This window comes from Colletotrichum navitas (genome assembly GCF_030913465.1).
Source record: "Colletotrichum navitas strain CBS 125086 chromosome Unknown LY79scaffold_11, whole genome shotgun sequence".
In the NCBI taxonomy this organism is placed as follows: Eukaryota; Fungi; Ascomycota; class Sordariomycetes; order Glomerellales; family Glomerellaceae; genus Colletotrichum; species Colletotrichum navitas.
Window position 1 is genome coordinate 671,861 of NW_026850557.1, and position 17,469 is coordinate 689,329.

Below are 17,469 nucleotides of genomic sequence, written 5' to 3' on the forward strand. Positions count from 1 at the left end.
TTAGCTGTACCGCCCGGTACGATCAAATAAGGAGTCACCCGCAGATGTGGGACACTTTCTTGAAACTACCGACCATATATGAGCCTAATTGAAGCATGCTATCACTCACCAAGGGACTTGGCCAAGTCTCTTCGGGTGTAACATAAGAATGTTTTATCCGTGATACTAGCCCTCCTGCCACGTCGTCTTCTGCGCAACTCTCGCGCGAGAACGAAAGTAGTTTTCAACTTTGGGCTCTAGAGAGCCACGTAAACCAGTGGAACTTACAGTTGTACCAGCACATTCCACGCTGATACCCTCATTTCCGCTTGTGTTGATATAGTATGTCATTTCAAGTCATGCAATATCTAACATTTGAAGGGGTGAAGAGTTAATTAATTAAGCGTCTCAAAGACCAGAAGGTTCTTCATCTGGGATGGAGTGACTCTGCCAGGGAACTCAGGTGGTGTACTGAGCCCGTCCATAGACCATTCAGGCAAATACCCAAAAGATCAACCAGTGTTGGCACTTCGTGCCAGCATTGCACCACACATACACTTATTAAAGGAAGTACCCACTTATTCCCTTGCAGACTCGCCCAGTTTTGATAGCTATCATCCTCGAAGAAAACGTTGTTACCAATACTGTTGTCATACGGATGTCGGAGCTTGCGATTTCGGCTGGCAACGTAAGCCTTGAGTCATTGTTAGCGTTTTATATAAGTTAGCTATGGGCTAGCAAACGCGAAAGGTCGTAGAAATCCGGGACTAATACGCCAATTATATGCTAAGCACGCCGCAATCACTCTCCACAATGCGAGAAGGGATGATTTGGTTGCTCATTAGACGATAAGCGTAGCAAAACAACATCAAGACATTTATTAAGAAGAATCTAATGTAGTATTATTCAAGGCTTTGTATTGTGTGACGACCATTAACCAGAGTCTTAACTATACTCAAACTTCAAGCCAACTCTTTGTCTCGCGTCTAACTAAACAAAAGGGCAGATGTGTTACATTGACAACGTCCTGAACAAACACAAGCTTGGAATACAGAGCCCGTAGTAACTGGTTAAATGAAATAATCAACCTGAAGTAGGTTGCAATTAAAACGGCCCTTGTTGCCAAGTAATATCATATATAACGTTGAGGGCGCTGCTCACCATAATGACTATGTCTGTCCTCGGCGGCGATTTCGATCTCATTGGACACTATGATCCCACCCGGCGATTTTTTTCCAGAAGAAGCTGGCAGAGAGCCTCTGAAGCTTTGCAGTTTGACGGCTTTCATAATTCGCTCTTCGCTTTCGGTGAAAGTAAGACTGGAGGCAACCTGGTTGGCCTGGGTTGTACCAGTCCGACGATCTCTGCTACGAGAGTTTACGTTGCCGCCACCTATTGTTTGAAACCCACTCGGTGTTTTGTACGTCTTCTTGGAAGAACGCAGAGCACTCGGCCAGAAAGGCTCGAGCCATGTCCTGATCAACGGAAAGATCATGGGAAGGTTCGTTGTGACTACCGCGACAAATGTTTCGCGGGTACCCCATGTACCTGCAAGCTGGGCTCCGTTGATAGGATCCTGGTGAACGTCAGTCTTAGATCATAGAATCTCGCAAGAACCCGACTTGGAATGAGGCATACGACGATAACGAATATGCTCTTCATGGTATCACAGACCAAAACAAATATACCGGCACCAAGCACGATAGTCGAAGCTATCTTCTTCACAAGGCGCAAACTGGACTCCCACAACAGAGGAATAGGTATCAAAATCAAGTACATGTCGGTGGAAACGTTTGCGGCGAAGGAAGCCCAGATGATGGGCAAGGAAACAGCGGCTCGGCAGGAAACATTATGCGGTCAGGGACTGATGCAACCTCAAACTGCATGAGCCCATATGCGAAATGTGACGGCGCCAACAAAAAGCTGTGTCGGGGGGGGAACAGCCGATCAAGTCTATTACCGGCTACAAGGTCCCAACAATCCTTGGGCACATTTTCCGGGCAATATCCATTCCTGGAAAACGCTACGAGTACATACGCAGACTCGCAATGGAAGTACTGGTGGCAGCGTAGGATGACGTTGCGCTGGTGCATCATCCAACTTGCGTTGTTTCTCTTCATATTTTTGGCAATCCTCTCTCTTTCCGTTTATCCGATCGTCTGCCAATTGCTGTTCAAGGCAGAAAACGGACGGAGCCGGATCGAAGCCTCCGGAATTTCAGCCCTTGTGTCTCCATCCCTCTCCATCCCACTTCATCCAGAACAGCTATATATGCTGGCACTTCATTCACCCAGAGTCCAAACTAGGTGTAAAAGCACGCGTGTTCGCAAGCAGTTTTAGGCCGAGTCCTCCCTCTTTCACTCTTGTCACATAGTCGGCGTTTATGCCATTTCCAGTTACAGGACACACCTCCTTCGCCGCCGAGCTGCGGGTTTAGGGTGAAGAAGAATGGGGCCGATCCTTGCCCCTTAGCAGAGAATGTGCAGCTTCTCCAGGCCCCGAAGGAGGTTCCCCGGTATCCAGCAATCTCCACTCAACACCTTTCTTTCCGATAAAAGTAGGGTACCTCGGCTGATGCGATGAGGGGGCGGGGGCGACTCGCTAGTCCGGATATTGCTAGCAACCCCTTCGATCAGGAAATATATGATGCTGTGATAGGTCGGCAATACCCAACCGAACATGAAAAGATCACAAAAATGCGCCCGGGAAAGTTGGACCAAGCAAGCAGATGACAGGTCAGAACAGCTCGAGAGGCAAAGATTCCAGAATACGCTTTCGTGAGGCACAGACTCCCAGCAAAGTGGTTAAGTTACTGCTTGTTGCACAACTGTCGTGCATGCAGTGGTTGACATAACTGTCGCGACAATCTAGGCGATTTCGCACTCGCACCAAGAGACAAACACCATCTTCCACAGCGGCCCATAGAAGATACGTTGAGGCTATACAGGCTGCCCGAGAGAAGGAGGGGAAGTAAGTGGTGGGACACATTCAAGCACATAGAGTAGAGGTATAGGAGGCCTATCAAAAATGGCGGCATTCGGGTAGCGTTCAGAAATTCATCCTTGACTTTTCAGCTTGGCGTTACCTCGTAAGAAGGTCAGCATATTCCATGGTACGGGCTGCAGGAGTTCCAGTCAGTGGGCCTCAATGGGACGATATGCCTCTATTCAACCCAACGGTCTAGCTCAAATGGACCCGCTTCGGTTCTGATGGTGATTGGCAGCTTGACAAATGCATTTGTGCAACTGGGTTGAAACAAGAAGGTAAGGGAAACGCTTGTGGGCAAGAGAAGGGGAAAGCTTGAATGAACCCTCGAAGCTTGCAAGCCTTCGCTGCGAGGTCATGCGCAGATCAATGCCTCCCTTGGAAGGTGAACAACTTGGGCAACCTACGATATCATTCTCCGAGAAAGTCAGACCAATACCAGTCGGTGCGCGAATATCGAACAGGGTTGTGAGGAGATTTTCCTACTTTGATCCATTGGTGCTGGTTCGATGGCACAACAGGACAACGCTGACTGCATGATAGCCCCGTGGCAGGTGTGCCCTCTTGGCAAAGAACCGAAATTAGGGATGCAACTAACGTTGTGTCTAGGAAACTCGGCTCTTTGCCACTGCTACTTGCACCAGCGCGTGCAATAAATAACGGTTGCTGCTGCCTGTTGGCAACATGCATAGTGTCAGCCACGCCCATCAAGAGGTCTGTCCTATCACCATCATCACATTCTCTCCAATCTTTGCGAAGAGATCTAGGTGGTAAGTTGGTAATCGGTGTAACAGTTATCCTTGTGCGGTGAAAGCCAATCTTCTGCCAGTCCGTCTTTCTATTTCGTCTCCCTTTCTCTGGCAAGATGCATCGACTCAAGATGGAGTTCCTTGCAGCTGTGGGCGCATGGGCGATCACTGCCGCATGCCTCAACGTTCCCGTTGCCCGTCAACTGCTTGGCGGTATCTGTGGCAGAGACACGGCTGAACTTGGAGAAAGGCTCTCGTCTACCGCCAAGATCTACGAGCCTGGTACTGCCGAGTTCAACGAGGCCTCAGTCCGGTGGTCCAACTTGAATGCACCGAAGCCTAACCTCGTTGTTATTCCCGGCACCGAGAACGACGTTGCCGAGACTGTAAGCAATAATAACAATAGTTTCCTAGGCACCTGATTTCCGTGGCTTGTGTTCAGCCTGTTACTGATCATCGTCTAGGTAAAATTCGCCAATGACAAGAATGTTCCCTTCCTTGCATACAATGGCATGCATGGGGCCATTACAACGCTTGGGAAGATGGACAGCGGTATAGATATCTACATCAACCAGTTAAGCGGCGTTGAAGTCTCTGAGGATGGCAAGACTGCAAAGATTGGCGGTGGCACCGGATCCAAGCTTGTCACTGATACACTATGGGAAGCTGGAAAGCAGACTGGTAAGTTGAAAAGCATTTCTTCGCCACCCGGTGGTATTGACAAATGCTGCAGTAACAGGAACGTGTGAATGTGTCAGCACCCTGGGCCCTGCTCTGGGAGGTGGCCACGGATGGCTGCAGGGCCACCACGGCCTTGTCGCTGATCAGTTCGTTTCCATCAACATTGTGCTTGCCGATGGAACCCTGCAGACCATTAACGAGACGTCGGACCTCTGGTGGGCCGTCAAGGGCGCGGGCCACAACTTCGGTATCGTCACATCGGTTGATGTTAAGATTTATGACATCGAGCACCGCGAATGGGCGGTTGAGACTCTTATATTCAGCGGCGACAAGGTCGAAGCCGTTTACGAAGCTGCTAACGAGCATCTTGTCAAGAACGGTACTCAAGCAGCTGGTGTTGTAAACTGGTCGTACTGGCTCAACAACCCCGATGCTGACCCAGAGAACGTGAGTGCACTTTCCATCTGAGACATCATTCAAAGGCTTTGTTGACATTGTTCTTGAAGCCTATCATTTTGTTCTGGATCATTCAAGAGGGTGTCACCACAGTCGACCCCGTTTACACTCAACCTTTCCGCGATATTGGCCCCATCTCGTCAACTCCTGCGTCCGGAACCTACCTTGATCTCGCATCATGGACTGGTATCGCCCTTGACTCTATCCCCTGCCAAAACGCTGGTCTCAATAACCCCCGCTTTCCCATCTACGTTGAGTCATACAACATCGAGGCTCAACGCAAGGCATATGATCTCTTTGCGTCCTCTATCAAGGGCGATTCACCCTTCAGCAACTCTCTCTTCATGTTCGAAGGCTATTCAGTTCAAGGCGTTAAAGCTATTGAGAGCGATTCGACGGCTTTTGCTTACCGTGGCGACAACCTCCTTTTCGCCCCTCTCATCACTTATACCCCTGGCGGTGCAGAACTCGACGAGCAAGCTGCCGCGCTGGGCAACCAGCTTCGTGACATTATCCATGAGGGAAGTGGACGTACTGATCAGCACGTCTACCTCAACTATGCATTCGGAAATGAATCTCCAAAAGGGTGGTACGGTAGTGAGCAATGGCGCCAGGACCGTCTCAAGTCTTTGAAGACCAAGTACGACCCCAACGGACGTTTCAGCTTCTATGGACCGATTGCATAGAACGCTACCTCTGCATATATATGTGAAGCTGTATGACCTATGCTGCGTCGACATGGTAGACAATACATCATTGTTGCACTAGGCCAAGCCCATGTGAAAACACAATGTCTTCTACGCAACACCATTCTCCAGCACTAATGATTGACTGTCATTCGATGGGAACACATGAAATAAGTTATACCGACCAAATACCCCCGTTTACCTTTCGACATGCTCTACTCATATGTATGTACCAACATGCGAAACAGCTTTCTTGGCTGTGTAATCCAGGGCACAGTTATTCAAAGGCATATTCCGTTTGATTGTTGACCACTCTGCCCACATTGTCAGCTTGGTATGAAGCTTTGTTGATTCAACCTCTTTTTCTCCCTTCAATGGTCATACCATTCCATGATGTACTAACCCTACTGCTGCTTTGTAACATAGCTAGCTCTAGCAGACTCTATACAGCATATTGTAAGAGGAAGCAACAATTAGGCCCTGCGGATATGCCACAACTCGGACATCCGGGATCCAGTGCGCACCCGCTAAAAGGAAACAATCATATAGTTACCAAGATTCCAGTACTTTGTTTGCATATAGTAAAAAAAGGGGCTGGGATGTTCTTCTTGTGGCTCGTACAAATTGAATACACATCTGACTCTCAACCAACTGGTTCAAGAACTGCCTGAATAGTAACGACTGGCTAGGCTGTCCAAACATTAACGGCTATCTGTGTAGGTCAAGTTTCAAGCGGGATTACGCTGGTTGGAATATGAATGGGGCGTGGTCTGGCCAAAATATCATAGCTCATTACTTCTATTTTCCTCGTCGTCTTATTTCGCCTAAATATACTTGTCGTATCAGCAAGCCGCTATGTTTCTAATTTGAGTTTAGCAAGAGTCAGATAGCATTAAAAACGAGAATCCAACACCGGAATACTTGACAACAGAATGCGTAGCTGGTCTCATCTCAATATTACCCTCTTCGATCAGCATCATGATCGTTCGCCAAGATGGCTGCTGACACCGACTGGCGTACAAAATAAAACCATGAAAAGAAGTCTTACGCTTCATGATATCAAGAGGTTGTAAGGTTTCACAGACTAAAACCGATGAAACGGTTGTCACCAAGGTCATACTGTCCGTTACCTGTCAGGAGAGTCAAATATGGCGACATGACAAATTGTACAGGGTCGGATCTCAGCCGCTCGCAAGAACTTGGTTTCGGGACACACGTATCTTCACGTCGTCATCGTGATCTCGATCGCCTCTGCACCCGACTCCTGAGCCCCGCTTCTGCTACTTCTTTCAGCCCCGATGCACTAATGCACCAAACGCAAATATTCAGCAGAGACATCTTCCTTCACAGCTTTCCCGTATGCTGCGCGAGAACCTCAGGCCGTAACACCCTCATAGTTGGCTACTCGGTTATGGACCGATATTTAACCACCCGAGAGAACCGGGCTGTCGCAAATTCCGAGACCCAAGGCCGAGGGGCAATCTGTTCCTCGGCCAAGGCTGTCTATTCCTAAAGAGGATCAGCCTGCATTCCCCGGATCCCATCTTCCTGCATACCCTAGTGTTGCAATCCGCAGCCTCATCTGCCAGCGAGCTGGAGGGAGGATCACACAGACTAGACACCAAAACGTAACGCGCCTGTCCTGATTCTCTAAGCTGCAGACTTGGCAGAGACATGCAGATGGCGACGTCTGGACAATAGCTTTTACGCCCGCCAGCCATAAATGTGTACCTGTACGACCCTACAGGGACCGTCTTGGTTACGTATCCCAGTCAGCCACACACATGCGAAACGCAGTGCGATGGCAAATGCCACACCCGGATAAGAACGCCATATAAGCCTTGGCAGATCTTCTGTACAATTATTACAGGAAAGGCGAACCTTCAATCTTGTAATGCGGCCTAGTAGGGCTGACGAAATCCCATCTCGGTGTGCAATATGATTGCCAAGCGCCGTATATCTCAGGATGATGAATGTCCTGAGGGTGTTAGCAGCAGCTGTTGGCTGTTCGCATTCGGTCCTGGTAGATACGCATGGAAAATAACAGAAAGTAAGTCAAACGATAGCTCTACCGCAGTCGAGCCTTTGAGTGCCTCATCCGACACACGTCAACCGGTTCATGTCTTGACTTTCGGCCACAATGCCGAAGAAGGCTAACAACATGACAGAGAGGCCAGGCCTAACTCATTGTGAAGGACAACCCACCGGGAAACATCGGCGCGACTTACCCGTCTCCATTCCACGATAGGTGCCCGTTCCATTGGGGGTTGCCAAGTCCATGTCCGCCGTACCGGCTGGCGCGCGCCACATGTCTCAGTCCGTCTTTTCACGACCCCTGCTACAGGACGGCTTCAGCTAGACCACCCTTTTTCTTTCCTCTCAGAGCCTCCTTTGGCGTACGTTTAGCCCGTCATTTATCAACGTCCCGAGCACGTGGGACCGGTAATCCCTCCCCAGGAGTCCCCTGTTCTCTTTCCGATCGGGCATGGAGGCTGGATGAGACAGTACGGTGTTGAGTCGCCCTCAGGGATTGGAAACAACTCAAATTTCATTCCTCGGAACCGGAACTCAATCCCTTCCCGTTAAACCAACCCTCTTCTAGCGCCGTTATCTTGAGACACCTTCAGCTTGTACAGTACTTGATGCGCACACCTCCCACGCCCTCTCAGGTAAGAAAAGCAATGTTATCGAATTAGAGTTGAGTCTATTCAGTAGGCTGCGCCACTCAGTTAAACCAGCGGCTCAGTTCCGACACACACCCCCCTCCTCCCGACCATCAACAAACATTCCTGCTGGTACCATGGCCATCCTGACGCGACGCGTCTGCACTAGACCAGGTACGAGGCACGGCTGCCAACCCGAGGCAAGCAAAAGAGAGGTAGGCGCCCAAGACATGTCGATGATCAAGGGGCAGATCTTCCCGGATTTGTGGCAGAGGACGCACAGTGCAATCGCAGAGCTTGGCCGGGGTCTGGCCCGTCGTCTCCGAGCCCTGCTTCTCGATGGCGTCTATCAATGGCGCATTTAGACCCTACCAGATTGTGAGCTAGTGATGCCAGCCTACGGCCTTCTCACACATCTCATATCCGTTAAACCCGCCGAGCCACGCGAGGCAACTTTGCAGATACGAAGAAAAACCAAAACTTTCGCAGAGACGAAGCCCTCCCATCCCGAGGGCTTGCTCTAGACGGCTTGGCTGAGCTCCTGAACCTATGCCAGGAAGGGCTGAAGATAGCGAGGTTTTCCATACGAGACTAGGCAAAAGGAGGGGTCTATCACTTCTCGTAATCTCACTTTCTGGAGTTTTTGTTTTTGTTCTGAACTTTCCCACGCGAGGCCGCAAGAGAGCCATCCGTCATCGAGACCTTCTTCCCCAGTTCTTGGGGTCCAGGGCTAGAAGCAGCTGGAGCCCAGTGCGGCGCCGCCACGATATTATTAGGTCTCTGTGCGAAATTTGACAACGACATTGCAGGTGTCTCTCGAAGACCGTCAGCAAGATGACGCTTTATTTTTCGCTACCATGTCGTGACTATCATTGGGTAGACTGGAGCTAGGGGACAACACTTGGTCCTCCAAAGGGGCGGCAGCACTTGAGGACAACTCGTTTGTAAGAAAATGACGCAAATCTCATCTCGTTGTGCCATCTGTGACTCGCATGTGATGACAAGGGAGGGAGAACAAGGCACCTAATAGCTCTTCTATGATGCTTCAACGTCGTGGACGGATAAGGGAGTGTAGGAGCAGCAGCGCCCAGTGGCAACTGACGACATCTTGACAATAGTTCGGCATTCAAACATGGGCTTGTTCCACTACGAGGAGTATTGTGCATGGCGGCGGCTTTTGCACAGTCCTCCTTCATTGATTAAGCCTTGCAACTGGTATTATGATGGCGTCTCAAACCGCCAGAGAACCGGCCACTACTTTGGGAGGCAATTGAACAAATATGCTTTACCTGTAGCACTCCTGCGTAAAGTGTTCTTGTTGCATCGCGGAGTAGTTCATTCGTGGCTCGTGTATGTACTCTAGCCGTGGGGTCCTATGCCTGGATAGGATAAGATAGGATGGGCCAGATCTCGCCACCCAGAAGTGAGTCTACATTCGGACACAGCGATGGGAGGCAGGTGAAAGAAATTAGCAGCGAATAGGGGGTGATTGCTCCAGTCTTCTCCATTCCGTACGTGCGTAACCGAAAGCCTGCAAAAATAAGACGGCAGAAGATGACGTCCACGGTCAAGGCCTACGTGCGGATCCTCATAACAGGGAAATTTACCGCTTGTTTTATAACAAATTAAGCCCCGATGGATTCCCGCCAATCGCCATTCCTCAATGCCGCCAGGGTATCCCGCCCCTCCCCCTTTCCCCGGGGAGCGGAGCGGTAGTCGGCCCCGCAATCCCCGGCAGTCTCTGCCGAGGCCAAATATCTCCTCGAATCCCGTGGGTCCAAAGCCGTGCCCGGGAGTCCTGAGGTACCAAGTGATGCCGGTATCTACTGCTCGGTCCGTGGCCGTGCATCATGGATCACATCGACCTCATTCGAACAGCAATAGAGGATAGTGTAGTACTGTGCCCATGCCGTTCAATAGAATTTCTTTTAGAGAAACCCCAGAAAGGTGAAGGAGTGTTATGATGATTCTTTTTGAGGTTCTTGAATCCCTTTTCCCCCCCCCATAATATTGGTAATCGATTATGAGAAAGGCCGGTAACATGGTCAAACTCCATCAGTAAGGTTCCATGGAACTTCACCGCAAGCCCACATCTTACACGGAACCCCCCGGTCCTTATCCCCATAGCCGGGCTCTCCTGATTCGTGGTTCTCCAAACTCCCGGCCGCCATTCCATCTCGCCGGAGAATCACGACCACGCCTCGGGAGCCGCCAATGAAGGCTCGGCACCCACGGCTTAGCTCGACGCCGCCTCGGAAGATTATGTTGAGCCAGGGTGTGATCGTTCGGTTCCCCAGCCAAAAGCCGCCCCCTTCCTCGCGTCAAGCTTCTGGTGGGCGAAAGACTCTCGTGACCTGCCCCCCCCCCCCCTTTTCTGAAGCGGCCATGGAAAGAGGAGGCTCACAGAGCCGGCGGGTTGGAGGGATCGTCTCGTCCGAGCTTGCCGGGATCCCCACGCCGATGGCTGGCCCGCAACGACAGCAAGCTTCCTGGCGTGCCCAAGGCGCCCCCGTTGCGGAAGACTGGACGAGCGATGGAGAAATATTGAAGGATGGGCCCGAGCCAGCTCAATCTGGACGTACAATATACCATCCCGGCCGCTACATGTCGAGCGTGTATAAAAGCCGAACCCCTCTGCTTTGAGCCTGGTACCGTAACCGGACAAGCCGTCCGTCTTATCCAGGCCCGTCAAGCCAAGCTCGTTCATCGCGGCCCCTCCCCCCCCATTCTCCATCTTGTCCAACATGAAGCTATCCGCCATCCTCGCCGCCCTCCCCGCGCTAGCCCTCGCCTCGCCGACGCCGACGGTCGGGAAGCGCGCCGCCACGTTCTGCGACCAGTGGGGCTCCGCCGTCACCGGCACCTACACCGTCTACAACAACCTCTGGGGGGCGTCCTCGGGCACGGGCAGCCAGTGCACGACCTTGACCGGCCTTTCGGGGGGCAGCCTGCAGTGGTCGACCACCTGGTCCTGGTCCGGCGGTCCGTACAGCGTCAAGTCGTACGCCAACGCCGTCGTCAACGTCAGCAAGAAGGCCCTGAGCGCCATCAACAGCATCCCCTCGACCTGGAACTGGAGGTCCGTTTTCCGAGATCTCTCTCTCTCTCTCTCTCTCTCACTCACTCTGGGGCACTAACTCGTCCCCCCCCCCTAGTTACTCTGGCAACGGCCTCGTCGCCAACGTCGCCTACGACCTCTTTACCTCCTCCACGGCCTCCGGGTCCGCCCAGTACGAGATCATGATCTGGCTCGGCGCGCTCGGCGGCGCGGGCCCCATCAGCGCCACCGGCAGCCCCGTCGCCCGGCCCACCGTCGCCGGCCGCGCCTGGAACCTCTACAAGGGCACCAACGGCCAGATGACCGTCTTCAGCTTCGTCGCCCCCAGCAACGTCCAGAGCTTCAGCGGCGACCTCAAGGCCTTCGTCACCTACCTCGTCGGCAGCCAGGGCCTGCCGGCGTCGCAGATCCTCCAGAGCATCGGCGCCGGCACCGAGCCCTTTGTCGGCTCCAACGCAAAGTTCACCACGACCGCGTACACTGCATCGCTTTCCTGAGTCAGCAGACCCCCTCCGTGTTCTAGATAGGGATAATGCCTGATTATTATTATTATTATTATTATTATTTTCTTTCGCAATTTATTATTTTATTTTGAGTGTATGCGTTTCTGGGCGCAGCTGTCAAAATGACCGAGACAGACCTGCAGGACATGGGGCGATGTCTCAAAAGCGGCAGCCCCCCCCCCCTTTTCACTTGTCCTGTCCATGATTGATTCAAAACGAGTATATATCATAAATGACCAAATGCTAGGTCGGTTTGACCGTAGGACTCAGATGACTCGCATATTCGTTAAAGACAAGAGAGTCCATAATAATAGAACGATCTACCGCCAATAACTTGGCGCTCGATAGTGTGCCATGCTCTGCTGGGCGGCAACCTCAAGCCTCCCGGTCCAGAAGAAATGACGCGGCCTCGTGGGCTCTGCCATGCCCTCAACGGCCGCTTCGTTGGCGGCCTCGCAGCCCGCCCTGGTCTCGGCGCGGAATCTCTTGACCGCCTCCAGAACGTCCCGCATTCCATGGAGTTCCGTCCTTCTAGGCGGTCTCAATTCCGGCGGCATGACGATGGCGTCCCACGCTGCGTGGAAGAGGAGCGCTCCCGCCGGAGCGCCAGCCCTGACGTGCGCCAGGGACGCAGGCCCGACTCGGCTCCTCAGCGGCGGGTGCATCGCGAGCCTCATGTACTCATTGACGGCGGGACTGGTACCCGGGACACCTGAGCCGACCCATACCTTGCGGTCGATCTGCTGCTGCCCCCAAGTGTCACTGTAACTCATGTACTCACCGTCGATCTCGCCGCAAAGAGAGCCCGCTAAGCGGCTGGTAGTGACTTTATGCGACCCCACAGGACGCCCGCCACCTTCTGTTGCTTTCTTTTTCGTGGCCGTCTCAGCGGGCGTGCGAGGCTGGGGTCGCTCGCCTGCAAAGAAGCTGAAGCCCTCGCCTTCATCCATGTTCAAGAGCCCTTCGGCGTCGAGGTCATCCACCGTTGAGAGTCCGGTGGGGTCCTCGATCGGATCGGCTTCGAATTCCAGGCGAAGATGACGCAGGCCGCGGAGCGGTACAGGGCCCCGTCGAGACGACGAGTGAGTCGTTGCCTGTATCGCATGCTCTTGTAGGCCCGCCAGCCTCAAAAAATGCAAAATCTTGTCGATCAAAGGCCCATTAGAGCGACGGGGCATATTGGTCAAAGTCAAGGATGTCAGTCGAGGGTTTGTGTCGGGCTCGAAAGCTGTGGGGAACGCCATCTCGGATCGTTCCCTGAGGCTTGTCTCAGCTAGCCACAGGCGCGCCATGGTTGATAGGCCATCGGTCTCAAGTGTCGGTATTTGAGTTACCAGTGAATGGTGAATGCGCAGAACCCTTAGGTTAGACGAAAGAACGGGACGGAAGACATACGCGCAGCCCAGCGCGCCGCGCAGCTTCATATTGCTAGGCCACGGGAGGTGCTGCTGAGCGGCAGGACGGTGGACCGGCTGAAACAGCAGAGAGTCACAAGAAATCTCTTCTAGTTGGCCCTGCGAGGTTCGTATCAACCTCTCCAAGCCCGATGAGGTAACGCGATTGTCTGAGAGGTGCAGATGCGTGATCCCCGCAGGCGCAGTGCAGACGTCGAGATACGGCATGTCGGACCAGTCAGGCGCCGGTCGATCCATGCCCCCCGCAATTGCGGCCTTAACGTAGTCCACGCTGTCTCTCTTCAGAGGCGTTCGGCCATTGGTCCGGAGTGCTTCGTCTTCTTGCAGAACCCGACTTGCATCGGCACGATAGGCGGGAGCATCGACGAAGTGACGCTCCGGATGACTAAAGGTGTCGCTCCAGTCGGATTCCTGGATGGACATGAACTGGCCGTAGGTGTCGTTGCCATGGCCATCAAAGACAAGCCTGCCTTCGGTCGCGAATCGGGACTGAGACCTCAAAGGCGGACTATTGAAGCAGTGCGTGACAAAGTGATCGAGAACGCCGTCCGTAATGTTGTTTTCGGCAATATCCAGACTCCACAGCGAGCTCTTGAAAGCTTCGAATAGGGACAAAGCGAGTGCGTCGTTGACCTCTCGACGCCTCGCTTTGAGCATCTTCAAGCGACCGAGGTTCCGCCCTCCGCTGGCCGCTGCTACAAGCGGCTGCAGGGAACCCGGTAGGCCGGAGACGTCGAGATATACCAAGTGCTGGGCCCTATGCGAGGAGAAAAAGACGTTGGGCAGCTGTGTTTGGCAGTGAGCGAGGCTGAGCGCCAGCACGCCCTGGCTGCTGCCAGAGGGGATAGTTCCCGCCCCTGCTTCGGGTGGCGGGGTGGCAGCTAGAAAGGCGGGATCTGCGTCGACATGGGCGTCCAAGAGAACGCACCTTAGATTCGGTAATATTCCGGGCAATCTGCGCAGAGTCTCTGGGATTGTTCTGGAGCTATTGTCGGACGAGAAATGAGCAGTGTCTTTGGCGAAGTGACGGAAGTCGAGAGTGGTGATCAGAGCCAGGGTCGACGGCCGCACGCGCTGCATGTGATCGAAGACAAAGGAGAGGTACCACTCCAAGTCTTGGTGTAGCGTAACAGGAGCCGTGGGTCAGCGATGGCGTGCGGGTAAGACCTGAGACAAACGTACCGTCGCTGGGATGCAATCCCAGGCGTCGTACGGCGACCAACGGGTCGTTCCAGAGGCGGGGTGCGAAGAGAGCGTAGAATCGTCTATTCACTGAACAAAGGCTGGCGAGGTCCTTGTCCCCGACGTACGACGCGACAAGTTGGAGCCAGTCGAGTCTGCTAACAGCATCTTGATAGGATGGCAGGGCGACCATGCTTGCGACGGATGTCTTTTTGTTTGCCCCCTTTGATATGAATTGCCTATAGACCGTGGGCCCGAATCATTCATTCGCGGGCGATGAAACAGTTTGTCGTCGTTTCTGCCAAGACGGAAGATCGGTCTGACGGCCAGAAACATGGGGGGGGCAAACAGACGGTGGTACGTTTGTTCCCAATCTGGAGACCAGAGACAGCAGACTGAAAAGGTATGCGTGGCGTCGGCAAGGTTGAGGGGAAGAAGATCAAGTGGCGTGATTGATGATGAGAGAAATGAGCATGATGCAGGGCCGTGCCAGTAGACAATGGAGCGCGATCTGGCTCGGACAATGTCGGAGGTGTGATGAAGCGAATACCAACCAGCGACGCGCAAAGACGATGCAAGAATGAAACAGAGACGAGGGTGATTGAGGGCTGATTGCGCGACAATGCCAACAACAGCCAAGAATGAATGGCTTCTGGAAGATGGATGTCCAAACAGTTCGACGCCCAATCATTTCAAGCAGCGAATCAGGTGACAGACAGTGACGGCTGTCAACTCTCTCTCTCTCTCTCTCTCTCTTTCTCTCTCATATGTGTGTGTGTGTGAGTCTCTCTTCCCCCCCAATTGTCAAATGAATGGTTGCCTGCCTGCAATGACAGGCGAAGCGACCTGCGTTATGTCGACTGCGCCTGCCGCCTCGTATCCAGTGCTCGGAGCAGATATGGATCGGCCGGGCGCTGGTTGGTGTCGGCGATGCTCTGTACGGAAGATGGACGAAGGATGGTCAGAAACTGGACGTTGCACCTGATGGATGCCAGGGAAGATGGGGAGGCACAACATCGATCGATGGACGGATGCATCGGCGAGAGGAGAGGAGAGAGAGAGGGGTGCATAGCATATTACCTAAGCATTTGTCCATCATGGGTACGTACACATACCGGTAGATAGATACCGGTACCTAGCCAGGTGCCCTACCCTGAGGTACGTATCCAAATACGTACCTATCGAGGCAAGGTACCGGTAGGCGTAGGTACTGTACGGAGTACATGCACTTACGTCGTACTAAGTAAGTACTCCCGTTATGCCGCTCTGCTAAGAAACGGAATGCTACCTTGCAAGCCCGCTCTTCCAGCTACCGGTGGACGCGAGTAAATCTCCATGGCTAACCAGTCCTCGCATTCCCGAGGTAGCGAGGCAGGTATTGAGTTCGATAGCGTCGTTCGAAGGTTATATGACGCATCACACGAGAATGCGGAGCGCCCGAAGAGTCCAAATATTTGTAAAGAGACAAAAAAAAAAAAAAAACCCCATAAAGCGGCGATGGCAAGGATATGCTTGCTGCGTCAGCTAGTCGACGCTAAGCGTCCGGAGCAGGGCCTCCCCCCCCCCCCCGGGATCACCCGCCGGATCCGCCCGGAGCCTGCTCAAGACCAGACCCACTCCATATCCCGGCGGCGGGGCTCGTGACCGGCTGTCAACCCGGCTTCTCGCCCCGCAACTACGCACGGTGCACAAAACGCCCTTCCGCTCTCTCCGCCACACCATCTGCGGAATATCCCTAGTCTGATTCTGCTGTCCATTGTACCTGTAGAGTCGTCCTTCTCCCCCCTCCAATCGATACATTTCACCCTTTTGGTCACTACGTCCAACATGCCTCGGATATTGTTGCTCACGGACGCTACCGGCGAAGGCATCAAGCTTGCTTGCTTTCCAACTTGGTGCGCACACCCATATCCTTGACGCGGTCCTCGACCTGGGTTCTCGCCGACCAGGGTGTACGCTTCCACGTGGTCTCTTGTCCGAGATGAGCTGCCGACTTCGTACCAAAGCTCCGTCGGTCGAGACCGCCGGCGACCGCATCATCTTCTCTCCTTCTCCTCGGAAATCCCGGTGCCTGCCCCCCCCCCTTCTCATGCATCGTGTCGAGTTAGGCTCACGACGATGCGTTGCGAAGTCGGGCAGCTGCAGCGTGTCTCCGCCGCCCGTATTCGATTAGCTGCATTGCATGCCCTCTCTCTCCTTCATCAACCTGACAAATATGCCTGCCCTGCTTGTCCTGCATGCTGCGGCTTGCTTGCTTGCTTGCTTGCTTGCTTGGCCGCCCGCAGCGGACATGTACCAGGCTGTTTTAGGTAACGTGCCTCTCAGGGGAAGATTAAGATCCGAAATTTCTCTCAGAAGCAGAGAACTCCCCCTTCCCACCCGCCCTCCCTCGTCCCAGGAGTACGGTCACGATCCTCGACCGGACAGGGTCTTCGCACAAGATGCTCCGAAATTGGTCCAATAAACGTGGCCCCCTTGCTGCGATACCACCTTGCCGCTGCTCCTGATCCCCGTGGCGCATCAGCCGACGACTCTTCAGAGGCAGGCTTCCAACACGGGGAGTGCGATGGGGAAAAAAACTTTGTGTCTTGCGAGATTTGCATCTCTGGCGACACGCCAGTCAGGGTCAAGGTCAAGCCCAGGTCAAGCCCAGGTCAAGCCAAGGTCAGGGTCAGGATATCGTCAACCAGACGAACCCTACGTCCGTAACGCTCCCAGCGCCAGGGTCCGACTCCCTAGGCTTTACCTCTTCCCTCTCTCTCTCTCTCTCTCTCCCCCCCCACCTCCCTTTTTTTTATCTTTATTTTATTTCTATCTTATTTTATTTTTATTTTTTCAGGTATCACCGCTGCTGTCGTCTTTCATGTCATGCAGGAGCCCTCGACCTGTCTCTCTTTCAACTGCCAATCAACCCAAGCAAAACCGTAGCTATCGCTGAAACCCCCCCAAAAGTAACCAATGCTCTAATCTTTAGTCACACGGCATCTGGTTTTGCCCCATTGCTGGCCACCACAAACGGGTTGAAGCAAGCCAGACAGAGCGAGGGTTCGCTCTCGCCCTGTCCTGCCTGCTCCTCGCCGGTGACCAGGCAACCAAGCACCCAAGCAACTGT

At 53.2% G+C, this 17,469-nt stretch overlaps 4 protein-coding genes across 4 annotated transcripts; 2 read left to right on the forward strand and 2 right to left on the reverse strand.

Moving 5' to 3' along the window:
• Nucleotides 1-1,111: 1,111 nt before the first annotated feature.
• On the reverse strand, nucleotides 1,112-1,824 carry LY79DRAFT_508985 (uncharacterized protein; the record flags this gene model as incomplete). The annotated part of the gene is made up of 2 exons (XM_060554007.1): nucleotides 1,112-1,555; nucleotides 1,618-1,824. Coding segments are annotated over 2 exons (651 nt in total), but the record flags the coding sequence as incomplete, so codon positions are not given.
• A 2,005-nt stretch (nucleotides 1,825-3,829) lies between these two features.
• On the forward strand, nucleotides 3,830-5,582 carry LY79DRAFT_626495 (FAD-dependent oxygenase; the record flags this gene model as incomplete). Its single annotated transcript, XM_060562113.1, has 4 exons — nucleotides 3,830-4,099; nucleotides 4,178-4,394; nucleotides 4,447-4,841; nucleotides 4,901-5,582. 4 exons carry the CDS (start codon nucleotides 3,830-3,832, stop codon nucleotides 5,534-5,536), a joined length of 1,518 nt encoding a protein of 505 aa, XP_060417597.1. The 3' UTR covers nucleotides 5,537-5,582.
• A 5,361-nt stretch (nucleotides 5,583-10,943) lies between these two features.
• LY79DRAFT_587968 (family 12 glycosyl hydrolase) lies at nucleotides 10,944-11,754 on the forward strand (the record flags this gene model as incomplete). Its single annotated transcript, XM_060560851.1, has 2 exons — nucleotides 10,944-11,278; nucleotides 11,355-11,754. 2 exons carry the CDS (start codon nucleotides 10,944-10,946, stop codon nucleotides 11,752-11,754), a joined length of 735 nt encoding a protein of 244 aa, XP_060417598.1.
• A 34-nt stretch (nucleotides 11,755-11,788) lies between these two features.
• Nucleotides 11,789-14,673, reverse strand: LY79DRAFT_52332 (uncharacterized protein). Its single transcript, XM_060555524.1, has 2 exons — nucleotides 14,358-14,673; nucleotides 11,789-14,290 (listed from the first exon to the last, which is right to left on the reverse strand). The coding sequence occupies exons 1-2, from the start codon at nucleotides 14,548-14,550 to the stop codon at nucleotides 12,081-12,083; spliced, it is 2,403 nt and encodes an 800-aa protein (XP_060417599.1). The 5' UTR covers nucleotides 14,551-14,673; the 3' UTR covers nucleotides 11,789-12,080.
• Nucleotides 14,674-17,469: the final 2,796 nt, after the last annotated feature.

What these genes read in the sequence shown, in the direction of transcription:
- LY79DRAFT_52332 (XM_060555524.1), bottom strand. Translation starts at nt 14,550, where the DNA reads ATGGTCGCCCTGCCATCCTATCAAGATGCTGTTAGCAGACTCGACTGG. An exon ending in GGGATTGCATCCCAGCGACG is followed by an intron (nt 14,291 to 14,357) that starts GTACGTTTGTCT and finishes CGCTACACCAAG; the next exon opens with ACTTGGAGTGGTACCTCTCC.